Source organism: Saccostrea cucullata, unplaced genomic scaffold, assembly GCF_032062105.1.
Source record: "Saccostrea cucullata isolate Sc308-1 unplaced genomic scaffold, CSIRO_AGI_Scuc_v1 ctg6138, whole genome shotgun sequence".
NCBI lineage: Eukaryota > Metazoa > Mollusca > Bivalvia > Ostreida > Ostreidae > Saccostrea > Saccostrea cuccullata.
The window spans coordinates 1-13,481 of NW_026929425.1; the positions used below are offsets into that span (position 1 = coordinate 1).

At 32.9% G+C, this 13,481-nt stretch overlaps 1 protein-coding gene across 1 annotated transcript; it reads left to right on the plus strand.

Moving 5' to 3' along the window:
- Positions 1 to 8,645: 8,645 nt before the first annotated feature.
- On the plus strand, positions 8,646 to 11,457 carry LOC134280805 (E3 ubiquitin-protein ligase TRIM33-like). Its single transcript, XM_062763259.1, has 3 exons — positions 8,646 to 8,718; positions 8,968 to 10,267; positions 11,276 to 11,457. Exons 2-3 carry the CDS (start codon positions 8,968 to 8,970, stop codon positions 11,392 to 11,394), a joined length of 1,419 nt encoding a protein of 472 aa, XP_062619243.1. The 5' UTR covers positions 8,646 to 8,718; the 3' UTR covers positions 11,395 to 11,457.
- The last annotated feature ends 2,024 nt before the right edge of the window (positions 11,458 to 13,481 follow it).

Below are 13,481 nucleotides of genomic sequence, written 5' to 3' on the forward strand. Positions count from 1 at the left end.
CTTATGAAATGATAACTTTATACGAGACGGCTGACATTCTTGTATCATCAACTTTCTTGCCAATAAATTACCTCCTTCTAGATATTGTAGAGCAAGCTTTTACGTGTTGAAATAACAGAGATAAATACATTCCGAATTCACGTGACGAAGGGAAGTTGACGATAGAAAACTTAAAAGTCATCACGTTTATCACATAACTTGGTTTTTAGATTACCATTTATTTCTTTTTCAAGCAAATTATTCTAGTATGAAACAGATATCTCAGACTCTGTGGTATGTTTAATCCTAAGCTCACCAGGATATATCGTATCGACGTAGAAATGGAAATTACCATTTTTAATTGACAATACTTCGTCGATACATCTTAATGGCGAGTTGAAGGCCACAAGTGTTAATTTCTTATCACGCATAAGGTATTGCACAAATTCTGCTACATATGAATATAAAAAAGGCCCCTTAAAAAAGGGCCGCTAATAATGGAACACAATTGCTACCCATTCGGATTCTCATAGATTGTGGGACTACCTGGTCTCAAAAATCCAAGATGATATTGTCAATTGGAAACTCAAGCATCTCTTTGATGTCAACTTTAGAGTACTTTTATATGCAATCACTGTGTTTTAACAAAATAATTTTACAAATGACCAATGACCAGGTATGTAAATTTACGAGTTCCATTTTATTTAAAAAAAAAAACAGCTGTCTATGATATCAAAAAGCCAGGATTTTAATTTATCGTGGGGAATGGTTGTGTATTAAGTTGAAAAATCATAAGTTTTTAAGCTGTTGATTTTTGTAAAATCTTGTTATTTCTAATTGTACAAAAGTGTTTATGAAATTTTTATGCACTTAAAACAGATTCACACCACTTCTTGAGTATTTTGTTGTACAGTACTCCAGAAGTTTTCCTTCACTACTGCTAATATTTTAGTGAGGAGTAACAAAAGAGGTCTGATTGTACATTTACCAGAACCCGCAATGTATCTTTGTAAGGATTTTTATAAAGTTTCAGAATATGATATATATGGGGTGGTTCAAATTCCTTTTGGATCTGTGGAATATTTAAAAAAAAATCTAGATTGACATTTGAATTTGAAGAATTTCTTCCTAAGATAAGGAGGTATGAGTGAAAGTAGGATTACCACTTTTAGACTTCTTAAAGTTCCTTTAAAATAGATTTATATAAAGAGCCTTAAAAACGAAGACACTGTTGTTATCTGCTTTGTTGGCAGGAACTTGTGCGTACTCATCGTGTAATTTGTCTTATGCTTTTCTTCACTTCTGGTTCATTAAACAAAGAAGGATTGACGGTTTTCATTTTCATATTTACATAAGATATTAATATGATACAATAAATGATAAATATGAACTGTTTCAAGAAGGATATGGAAATAACGAACAGTATTCATTCTCAACGTCCATTAAACAACTATACAAAATAAGAGCAGAGCAAACACGGACCTCCGAAACATCAGAGTTGGGATCAGGTGCCATAGAGGAGTGAGCATCCCCTGACAACCGGTCACACCCGCCGTGTGCTCGCTGTCATAATCAGGAAATAACGGAAAAAATCCGTGGTCGATTCAGTGTATAAATAATCGACTAACAATTGGTATGAAAAACGTCAGTCAGCATTTCATTCAATGATAAATTGTATTTGCTGACAAGGCCATTGTATCGACTATAGAATTTTCGAAATGATGACTTTAAACGAGACTGTTGATATTCTTGTTTCATCAACTTGCTTGTCAATAATTTACCTCGTTTAAGAAATTGTTCATACGTACAGCATGCTCTTGCGTATCGAATCAACTGAGATATAAATACTCCGTATGCAGGTGAAGAAGGCATATTGCTGCATAAGTAAGGGAAGTTGACGATAGAAAAGTTAAATTCATCACGTTTATCATAAAGCTTGGTTGTTAGATTACCATTTGTGTCTTTTTCAAGTAAAATATCCAAGTATTAAGCAGAAGTATCGGACTATGTGGTATCTTTAATCTCAAGCTCACCAGGATATATCGTGTCGACGTAGGAATAGAAATTATCATTATTAATTGACAATACGTCGTCGATATATCTAAATGTCGAGTTGAAGGCCACAGCAAGTGTTTTTTTCTTTTCACACAAAAGATTTTACATAAATTCTGCTTCATATAAATATAAAAATAAGTCTGCTAATAACGGAGCTAAATTTGTACCCATGGGAATTCCAATAGATTGTTTGAATACAACATATCAAGAGCAATGACCTTGAGTAATGGAGAACAGAAATTGATATGCATGATAATTAACACTTATCTATTTCTTGTTATTCTAAATGTTATCAAAAGTAATTCATAATAATGAAGCAAAAATGCATGTATCGAAGACTCAAAATAACATTTTGATCATGGAAAGTACAAAATGTGATTAGAGATGGCATGCAGATTGAATGGGATGCCAATTGAGTTTTTACCTTAATCATGAATCACTAAGTATTAGAGACATTGCAGTACCAAATATACACAGGATACTGAGACAAATGAAGAAGGGTACAGTTTATTGGACTTATTTACAGTATAAACGGAGTATTGGATTAGCACTGAAATAGCAATGTCACTGATAAACTATCTTGTCAGCAAATGCAATTTATCATTGAATGAAATGCTGACTGACATTTTTCATACTTATTTTTAGTCCATTATTTATACACTGAATTGACGCAGGGTTTCTTCCCCGTCATTTCCTGATTATTACAACGAGCACACGGCTGGTATGACCGGTCGGCAGGGGATGCTCACTCCTCCATGGAACCTGATCCCACCTCTGATATTTCAGAGGTCTGTGTTTGCTCTTACATACTCTTATTTTGTATATTTGTTTAATGGACGTTGAGATTGAATACTGTTCGTTATTTCCATATCCTTCTAGTATATGACAAAGTGATGGTTTATGTATCAGAGCATCGAGGTTTCTTATCATTTAGTAACGAAACAAAAAAAAAAAGAAAACAGCAATATTAAATAATATTAAAAATACAAATATCACTCCTCTATGGCACCTGATCCCACATCTGATGTTTCAAGGGTCCGTGCTCTGCTCTTATTGTGTATTGTTTGATGGACTTTGAAATTGAATACTGTTCGTTATCTCCATATCCTTCCTTGATCCTTGGCAAAAGATATTCAAGTATAATTATATATATTATACAAAATTTAAATCTTTCTAATAATACATGTATTTCTCACAGGGTAGATTCAAAAGAGAATAATACATATTGTATTCCATATAATCACTTCGTTTTTAGTTTGTGCAGCTAGTTACCAGACCACAACTTACGACGTTTTAGGAACCTCCGACCAATATGACGCTCTTTGCATTTACGGACGAAGTGTTTTACCAAACCCCGTACAGGGAACGCCAAATAATAGACAGTTATAATGAAACCAAGCTCAGAGATGACATCATATTCTGTACAAGTTAGTATTAAAACAGTTTTTTAAACAACGTAATCTCTGTTTGTAAAGTTGGGAAAAGCTCCGATTTTGTTAAAGATGACCTATTCCCGGATGTTTTTAGTCGCACAAAGCCGAATACCCACGGCAGATATCTAGGACAATCAGTATATGCGGAGCAGCAATTCTAATCACGACCGCCACTTTTTCAATCGCCTCCAAAGAATGACGGTAAGTGCATTTTAAAAACACTATTATGTTATTATGTTTAACAGATTACGTTCTGAAACTTGTATACATCAGCAACTTCTTAAACGAGGTAAGCTATTAACATACATTTAATGAAATAAGAATATCATCTGTCTGGTTTATAGTCATTTCGTAAGTCATACGGTCCATACAGTGACATGGTAAAGAAATACAATATATCATTAAGTCAAATTAAGATTTTTCCGTTTTCCCTATAATGACACTGAACAATTTAAGGGATGTTCACTCCTCTAAGACATCTGATCTAACTTCTGATGTTTTGGAGGTCCGTATTTACTTTGATCTAACTTCCAATGTTTTGGAGGTCTGTATTGACTTTGATCTAACTTCCGATGTTTTGGAGGTCCGTATTTACTTTGATCTAACTTCCGATGTTTTGGAGGTCTGTATTGACTTTGATCTAACATCCGATGTTTTGGAGGTCCGTATTTACTTTGATCTAACTTTCGGTGTTTTGGAGGTCCGTATTTACTTTGCTCCCTGTATTTTTTATCGGACTTTGGGCTTAAAGCCAGACGACACATTCCTTCAAGTTTGCAAAAATGTCAAATAATCGGGAAAAATTATACATATTGTGAAGAACATGTTGTTTGATCTTTAACATATTTCATTATCGATATTATTTTAATGTAATTGTAAGGGATAGTGGGCAGAGAATTACATATTTTGATTTACATGGCAAAGGTTCAAGACTCATATAACAGGTTACACGAAAGACAACATATAATTATGAAGTATGCAGACCAAAGGTATTTTTTGTGAATAGAAAACAGCATTTATTTTTTCCTTTACATTCGCATTGCTTTCTTTTATGAGCTACCTTATATAGATATTTACTCTAGAAGAACGTCCGGTTTCCAAATTGAACCGTTCAAAAAGGGCTCAAGAAAAAACACTTAGAACGCTCCCTGTTTTTCTATTACAGAGTGAAACAATAGTTAATGGTACATTCGAAGGGTTTTAGCATTAATTTCTAAGACAAAATATGCATTAAGACTCTAGAAGAACGTCCGGTTCCCAAATTGAACCGTTCAAAAAGGGCTCAAGAAAAAACACTTAGAACGCTCCCTGTTTTTCTATTACAGAGTGAAACAATAGTTAATGGTACATTCGTAGGGTTTTAGCATTAATTCCTAAGACAAAATATGCATTAAGAGTTTTATTTAGAAGTCTTCTTTACGCAAGTGAAGTTCATTTAGTGTGTCTAAAGTTTTCTTAAAGTGGATGAAAAAAAGCTTCTTATTTGAAAATACATCTTTAATGGGTTTTTGATACTATCTGACAATTATAAAATAAAAATTTCTTTGTATTATTGCGTTTTCCCAATCATGAACAAAGACAGTCACGGGATGTGATGGATCGACAAGGAGGCGTACGTCTCCGTTGTTTCTGATCCCATCTCTGATTCTTTGATACTTTTGTGTTCGATCTACTCTAAATCAGTTTTGTTGCAAATCTTACAAGCCCGCAGTGTAATAATGTAAATATGATGAGACTTTTTAACAATACTCAGAGACGTAAGCGTAGTCATGGACATCGTTCGTACAATAAACCAGCAATACACGACCTCTCTTTTGATTCATTACTACCTTATGTAAATCAACAGTTAGGTCTACATCATATTCGAACCAAATTTTACTCTGTCCCTTTGAAACTTTTAAATAGTCTACTTAAAAAGATCAAGGAACATCCAAATTTAGATGCCTCGACACCTGAATATAGGCTCGGTTCTGTGATTATGGATATTGCACATAATAGGCTTTTTAAACCGGCACCTTTCACGGAAAAAATGCAGCTAAAAAATCCGTCTTTTCCTTAAACTTCAATATGCCGATAAAGGAATTGACGCAGTTAATATAAGTAATATTCTTAATCACAAAAGGGTCCAGTCTTGTATTCAACCATATTTCAAGTTAAAGACTACGCCTTGTATTGCCTACAAATATACATCGATCACTACTTTTCAATTACAAAAATACTTTACATGGCCTGGATATCGACTATCTGAAAAATAATCCCCTTTTGTGTTCATATTCTTCTTCGCCCTATAACTATAGTGCTGCTGGACACGTTATTACAGGTGACGTAAAAATAGTTCGGAATGAGGACCTTAAATCACTTATTTTAAAAGGTCCTTAATATAGGGAACCCCAATCCTTCAACTGGCGTCGGAATTACATAAATATTTTGGATTCTGTTGAAAATTACGCCAGACGATGGGCTAGATATGAAAAAGAAGACATAGACACCTTGTCAGAATGGATTAAATGTATCAGATTCATGTTAAAGTCACGTATTAAAAGATTGAGGGGCAAAATGAAAACCATCTATCCTTCTGCGTTCAATAAACCAGAAGTGAAAAAATAATTAGATAGATTACACGATCAGTACGTACTGGTTCCTGCTAACAAAGCAGGTAACAACATTGTCTTCGTTTGTAAGGATTATTATATAAATTGCATTCTAGAAGAACTTGGATTTAATTCTACAAGTGGTAATCCTACATATACATATACTACTCTTTCTAAGGAAGAAATTCTTCAGAATCACCTGTCAGTTTTGAACACTTTTTATATTCCACAGAGCCAAAATGAATTTGAACTACCTTATATATTGGATTCCGAAACTTCATAACAGTCATTACAAACAAAGATATATTGGAGGTTCCAGTAAAAGTTCAACCAAGCCTCTTTCGTTACTTCTCACTAAAATATTAACAGTAATGAAGGAAAAACTTCAAGAGTACTGAACAACTATATATATAAGAAGTGGTGTAAATCAGATGTGGATACTTAAAAATTCTAAAGAACTTTTGGACAATTTGAAATCACAAGACTTTACAAAAATCAACAGCATAAAAACTTACTACTTTTCAACTTTATACACAACAATTTCCCACGACAAATTAAAATCCATGCTTTTTGATATCATTGACAGCCGCTTCTTCAACAAAAATGGAACTCGTAAGTTTACTAACCTCGTCATTGGTCATTTGAGAAATTATTTTGTTAAAACAGATTCTGATTGCACACATAAGTACTCTGAAGCTGACATCAAGAAGATGCTTGAGTTTTTGATTGACAATATCTATGTGGTTTTTGGAGACCAGGTATTCAAACAATCTATTAGCATTCCCATGGGTACAAATTTCGCTCCGTTATTAGCAGAACTTATTTTTGTATTCATATGCAAGCGAAATTTTATACGTGAAAAGAAGAAAACACTTGCTGTGGCCTTCTTCTCGACATTTAGATATATCGACGACGTATTGTCAATTAATAATGATAATTTCCATTCCTACGTCGACACGATATATCCTGGTGAGCTTGAGATAAAAGATACAACAGAGTCCGACACTTCTGCTTCATACTTGGATATTTTACTTGAAAAAGACACTAATGGTAATCTAACAACCAACCTATATGATAAACGTGATAACTTTAACTTTTCTATCGTCAACTTCCCTTGCTTATGCAGCAATATACCTTCATCACCTGCATACGGAGTATTTATTTCTCAGTTGATTCGATATGCAAGAGCATGCTCTACGTATGAACAATTTCTTAAACGAGGTAAATTATTGACAAGCAAGTTGATGAAACAAGAATATCAACAGTCTCGTTTAAAGTCATCATTTCGTAAATTCTATGGTCGATATAATGACATTGTCAGCAAATACAATTTATCATTGAATGAAATGCTGACTGACGTTTTTCATACCAATTGTTATTCCATTATTTATACACTGAATTGACCACGGATTTTTACCGTTATTTCCTGACTATGACAACGACCACACGGCGGGTGTGACCGGTCGGCAGGGGATGCTCACTCCTCCATGGCACCTGATCCCACCTCTGATGTTTCGGAGGTCCGTGATTGCTCTGCTCTTATTTTATATATTTGTTTAATGGACGTTGAGATTGAATACTCTTCGTATTTTTCATATCCTTCTTGCAATGCATTTTGAGATTGATTCCTTTTTATGGCACCAATTTCTTGGAATTTTCCCTACTGAATTTATCAAAAATTGTCTCCATGAGAAAAAAAAAAGATGTTGCCTTCAACCCAACATTTACATATATCGGCGACATGTTTTTAATCAACAATTGATTTCTTTTTCAATTCTACAATTCTGATGTCGATACGATATATCCCTTTGAGTTTGAAGTAAAAGATTCCACAAACTATGCCACATCTGTTTCATATTAGATATTTTACAACTTAAAGGTGTTACAGGTATCCTTACAAAAAAGTCAATGAACACCTTGATTTATGTGGCATATTCTCTTATCAACTGCATTAGGGGTTTATATTTTTCATTTCATATTATACGCAAGAGCATAATTTATCTATGGTCTATTTTTAAAACAGGTAAGTTTTTGACAGACAAGTTGGATATACAAGAAATAACAAGTCTTGCTTGAATTCATCATTTCGCAAGATCTATTACATGTTATTGTTTTGTATTGTTTTATGGACTTTGAGATTGAATACTGTTTTTTTATTTCCATATACTTCATTCTTCATATGTTGAGATACATACAATAAATAATACATCAGTGTTACATTTTGGTTTTTTTTTTCATAAATGCTTTAATATTGAATAAATTCTCAATAAATGATAGTAGCCCTAACACTCCTTCCTCTGTAAGAAAACAGAATCAATGAATGCACATTTCTACTGTTTTCTTCAATAGAGAAAATACACTCCATCAAAATGTGTATAATGCATGATTTCATGACAGATTTTATAATAGCTGTTACAATGTTAAAATGTTCAAATACAGATTATAAGGCTATCCTTGATAAAAATATCATTAGATTAGGTAAGGCATTTCTTTTTCGATCTTTACCAGCTATCGAACACACATAGTAGATAACAACTGCGTATAGGATAGGTTTATATCTTAGCTTGTCAGGTGATGTTGCAATCATGTGGTATTAGCAAATATATGCCTGTTGTATTGAGGACATCTCTAAATTTTAAGATTGCAGGTCCATTATAAAGGTAAAAAATTGTTTGTTTTCAGCATTTCCGTACTTATTTTTCAAATGCTGCAAACAAAGGTAAAATTGTTGTTGAAAATATTTAAAATCCAAGTATTAGATTTTTCTATAATTTTAGAATCAGTTAACATTTTGTGACATTATAATGCACTAAATGTCAGAATATTGTTACATTTTGTGTAAAGTAATGTGCCTAGTTACTGAAGTACGTTAGTGTGTTATTTCAATAACAGTATGCATGGTGTTTCAGATGGACAAAAAGATTACAACTTTTGTCAATAAACTGGAATCTTTCTGTGAATGCACCATATGCTTCAACACTTATGATGAAGATTCACACGTACCACGATTGTTGCCTTGCAATCATGCATTTTGCACTGACTGTCTTGTGAAACATTGTTCCAGCAAGAAATTAAATTGTCCTCTATGTAACCAAACGCATGGTATCTTAAATGAAGGCATTCTGGCTTTCCCAAAGGACAATATACGTCGTGAAATGAGAGATTTAGTTACTGATTTTGCCTCCAATGTGCTGTGCTCCGACTGTCGGACATATGATAGCAAAAGTCTTCTCTGCATAGACTGTAACATTAGAATTTGCAGTTTATGCTCTTCTGAGAGATTGAAAAATATATGTCAAGCTCACAAAATTGATGGCATCAGTGATTCTCCAGTACAATTGGATGATTTACCAGAAAAAAATATATCTTCACAAGTCTGCCTTTTGGATGGACATGAAAAAAGTCAGCTTATTTTTTACTGTACAAGCAAATCATGCTGCAAGCCTGTCTGTCTTATGTGCATATCTGAGCATCATAAAACTCATACTTTCAAAACTATTCATGATGTATACTTAATTCGGAAACACAATATGCAAAGAATTTGTCTTGAGACAAAGGAAAAACTAATAAAGGCTCGGAAAATATTGTCAAAAATTTGTAAAAAGCGTACAGCTTTGATGGCGTGGGACAGAAGAAGCAGGGAAAATTTAGAAGCTACCGTTAAAAAAGGAAATCTGTATCTAATTGAATGTGAGCGTAACGCAAAATGGAATATTTCGAAGAAATATTCAGCACAGTCCAAGTTTAACAAAACTCACAACGTACTTTTATATCAAAGAGAATTTCAAGATTTTAGATGGTTACACAATAAAATGCTCGCAAAAATTCATTTGGCATCAGTCGTAAAAGAAGAAATGTCTTTTCTACAAAAATATAAGAATCAAGAAATGTTGAAAAATTCTAATAACCTCAGAATCAGGTTAAGTTTTATCAATAGAGACCTATGTTTTCTCAGGAATTTCATTGATAATGCTTCACATTGTTGCTCGACTTCAGATCAAATATTAGCAACGCAAAATGAAGTTGATTTTTTGAATCAAGAAAATTCCCTTGCCTTACTGTTGATCAGTTTCACTGAGGTAGATATCGAACGACGTGTTGAAAAGCTATCACCTACTGAAGAACTTGGAATGAAAAGGGGATCTAAATATTTAGAATCTATGATTGATGAAATTATGAAACTGCCAGACTTTCTTCAGGGAGATACAGGTATTAATACTTTTACATTTCGTTCATTTTGTATGAAATTTCAAAATATTTTCCTTAAAGCACTAGCAACTTTCATATGTACAAAATAAGAATGTCAGTTTATTTCAGATCAGGCTTTCGTGTTATTTTTTATCTTTGATAAAGACCAAATCTTAGGATATATATAAAAAATAATCAATACAATTGTTTTTGATTTTACTTCAAAAAGACATTTATGTTAACATCTTCACTGTAAAAATGTGTTTTATTATTTAAAGCAAATGTTTTAACCAAAGCAATTTTTATACAACTTTAGACAAATAAAAAAAATTACCACAACTATTGATGGATTGATTGATTGTATATTGTTTAATGTCCCTCTTGAGAATATTTCACTCATTTGGAGACGTCAGCGTATGCCGGTCAAGGACCTCAAATTAAGACCTATACTCGGCACTCAGGGCCATTGAGCGGTGAGGGTTCTTTATCGTGCCAGCGCCTACCGTGGCACGGGACCACCTACGTTTTTAAGGTCACATCCGAAAGACCCGTTACTTTCACTTCTAATGCCAAGCGCTTTGCAAAGGAACAGTCACTACCTATTTTTTAGTCTTAGGTTTGACGCGGCGCCGGGAACGAGGATCGAACCCGGACCTCCTGATCACGAAGCGAACGCTCTAGGCTACCATGAACGTTCAACCATTGATGGATAGGATGACTCGTAGATAATGAAAGAATAAAAATTGAAAATAAAAAATACATCTATACATAAGCGGTTTTTAAGGACCAGGGCTTGTTTAAAAATTAAGATCAAAACATTAATTGTAAAACTTTATAAAACTGATGATTCTATTTGAAAAACGTACCCCGGGACGAAACTCGAAAGAAGCCACTAGGATAAAGATAGTGCTTTGTTTAATAATGTCTTTTGATGCAGCACTGTTGCAACCACTTTTGAATTACTATTCGAATAGTGGTTGCAACACATTCGATGCTGATACATTTTTGTTTTTTTGTTTTTTTTTTCAGATGAAGAAAACGTGTCCAAACATACTGGATTTACTGAACAGGATCTATTGCTAATCGTTGTCTGTGTAGGCGGTGTTGCATATTTTCTGAACATTTTGCGTCTTCTCCTATATTTATAGGATTAAAATATTACATGTGGACACTTACTTTTCAATGTGCATCTAAATTGAGATCAACTTTTAACAGCGAAAAATTACATTTTGGACATATTCTTTTGTCTTAATTTTTTTCTATTTTATGCGACTGGGTAAAAGCTTTAAAATAAAAGATATATGAAAAAATTAACAATATTTAGAGTCGAAAATCAACTATATCGATCACGTTATATAAATATATTTTTACAGTTCTTACATGTATAATAAACAGGGAAATGTTCTTCATTTCCAATTTGATGAAAAATAGAATGAAACTTTACAATTCGACAAAATAAATGTTTTATTAGCTAAAATGCGTTTATCTATAAGCAGTTTATACAATCATGTGTATGATAATAGTTAAGATTGTCTACTAGGTACTTTTTGAATGGCCTTCGTATATTCGTATATTTTGTTGGTCACCCCCGACCTTTCATTTGATAGGTCGCACCCTACCTTTTGGGATTCTTTTTTAAATTTTGTCCTTGTAAACAGGGATAAACATAGGTGATTTCAAAATCTGGTTTTCCCACCTGTAAGGTGACAAAAATTCAAGATACTGCCTTCTGATTGGTCGAAAGTTTGATGAAGTCATTGGCGCAAAATTTGAATCGTGATTTATATGCGCCCGCTCCACTATTGAGGTTTCTCCATTTCTCAAACAAAGCTTTTATAAATTTCAAATTTCAAATATTCTTGCATTCGATTAACCACACATTGGTTATAACGAATTCAACAAATCTGTAATAACAGATTAAATTCGTTATAACGAATTCAACAAATCTGTAATCACACATTAAATTCGTTATAACGAATTCAATGAATCTGCTATAACAAATTTGATTCGTTATAACGAATTCTTAAAGGCTGTTAAAACAAATTAAATTCGTTATAACGAATTCTAAAAATTTGTTATAACGAATTCAAAAAATATTTTTGATAGATCCTAAATGGGCTTCCGTAATTTATAGATACAGATATCTTAGCAAATCAAAATCAAATTACATGTATGTAATCATTTGTGGACCAGTGTTATAGTTTCATAGTTGCAAGTTTGTTACATGACAATATTACTTATTCAGAACTCTTATTCTAAACAAGATTGTTAGAAAATTTTTAAAATGAAATTAGCTAGCAGCTATGACTTGGGGTCATTAAAATAGTGTAAAACTGATTTTTGTTCCGAAAAACTTTTGAGGTGTAATGTTGTATTAAATTATATATCTTACATTATTTATACATGTATTATAAAAAAAAATAATGAAAGAAAACATAAGAAAAATGCACAGAGAAAAAAAATTGTACATAAGAAACGCACTACATGAGAGAGTCGAACTCACGACCTTTATGACTTCAATCCAGCAATAATATCACTACACCACGAAGTCTTGCTAGTTTGAAAGATAAAATTAAGACAGATTGTTGAATCTTGAAACAATTTTAGAAGAATAATTAAATACATCTTGTCAACATTTTCGATATGAAGACCACCTTTAACCAAAATTATCTAAATGTGATGAAGTGCAGTCATATCCAAATAATTTTTTTCAGAAGTTGTTTATTTGGTTAAGGGTGGTCTTTAGCTACAGTTTCTCATTGTTTAAGGGGGTACCGCAGTTTTCACTATATTCTCCATATAAACTGAACGATTTTTATATATATCATATGAGGGAACTATTAATATTTGAATATTATTTTTGTGTGATTTGCTTTAAGGCATGTATAAACTAACGTTGTATGACAAAATTTTGGTTAAACAATGTATTTAAAAAATCACTACTAGAGTAGGCGAAAGTGACTATCAAATGCGCTATGGCTCTTTGTGCGTGAAAGGCGTGGCATCCCTTATTTAATAAGGTTTATTTACAGCGTATCACATTGATCGGAAGTTGTACCTTCAGTTTGCAAATTAGAAAGAAATTAAAGGTGACTCTCAATCTCTCGAAGTTCAAGGGACAGCGAGAAATGTTCGAGAGATCAAAGGGTTCGAGAGTAAATGTTAAAATATAACGTCTGTACAATTCATTTTCTGAGATTGTAGTTGTTTGTACACTGTAGTAAGTTCATATTTT

Bases quoted from the DNA above. Each gene is read 5' to 3' on its own strand.
- LOC134280805 (XM_062763259.1), top strand. From the start codon at position 8,968: ATGGACAAAAAGATTACAACTTTTGTCAATAAACTGGAATCTTTCTGT. The intron at 10,268-11,275 runs GTATTAATACTT...TTTTTTTTTCAG, and splicing joins CTTTCTTCAGGGAGATACAG to ATGAAGAAAACGTGTCCAAA.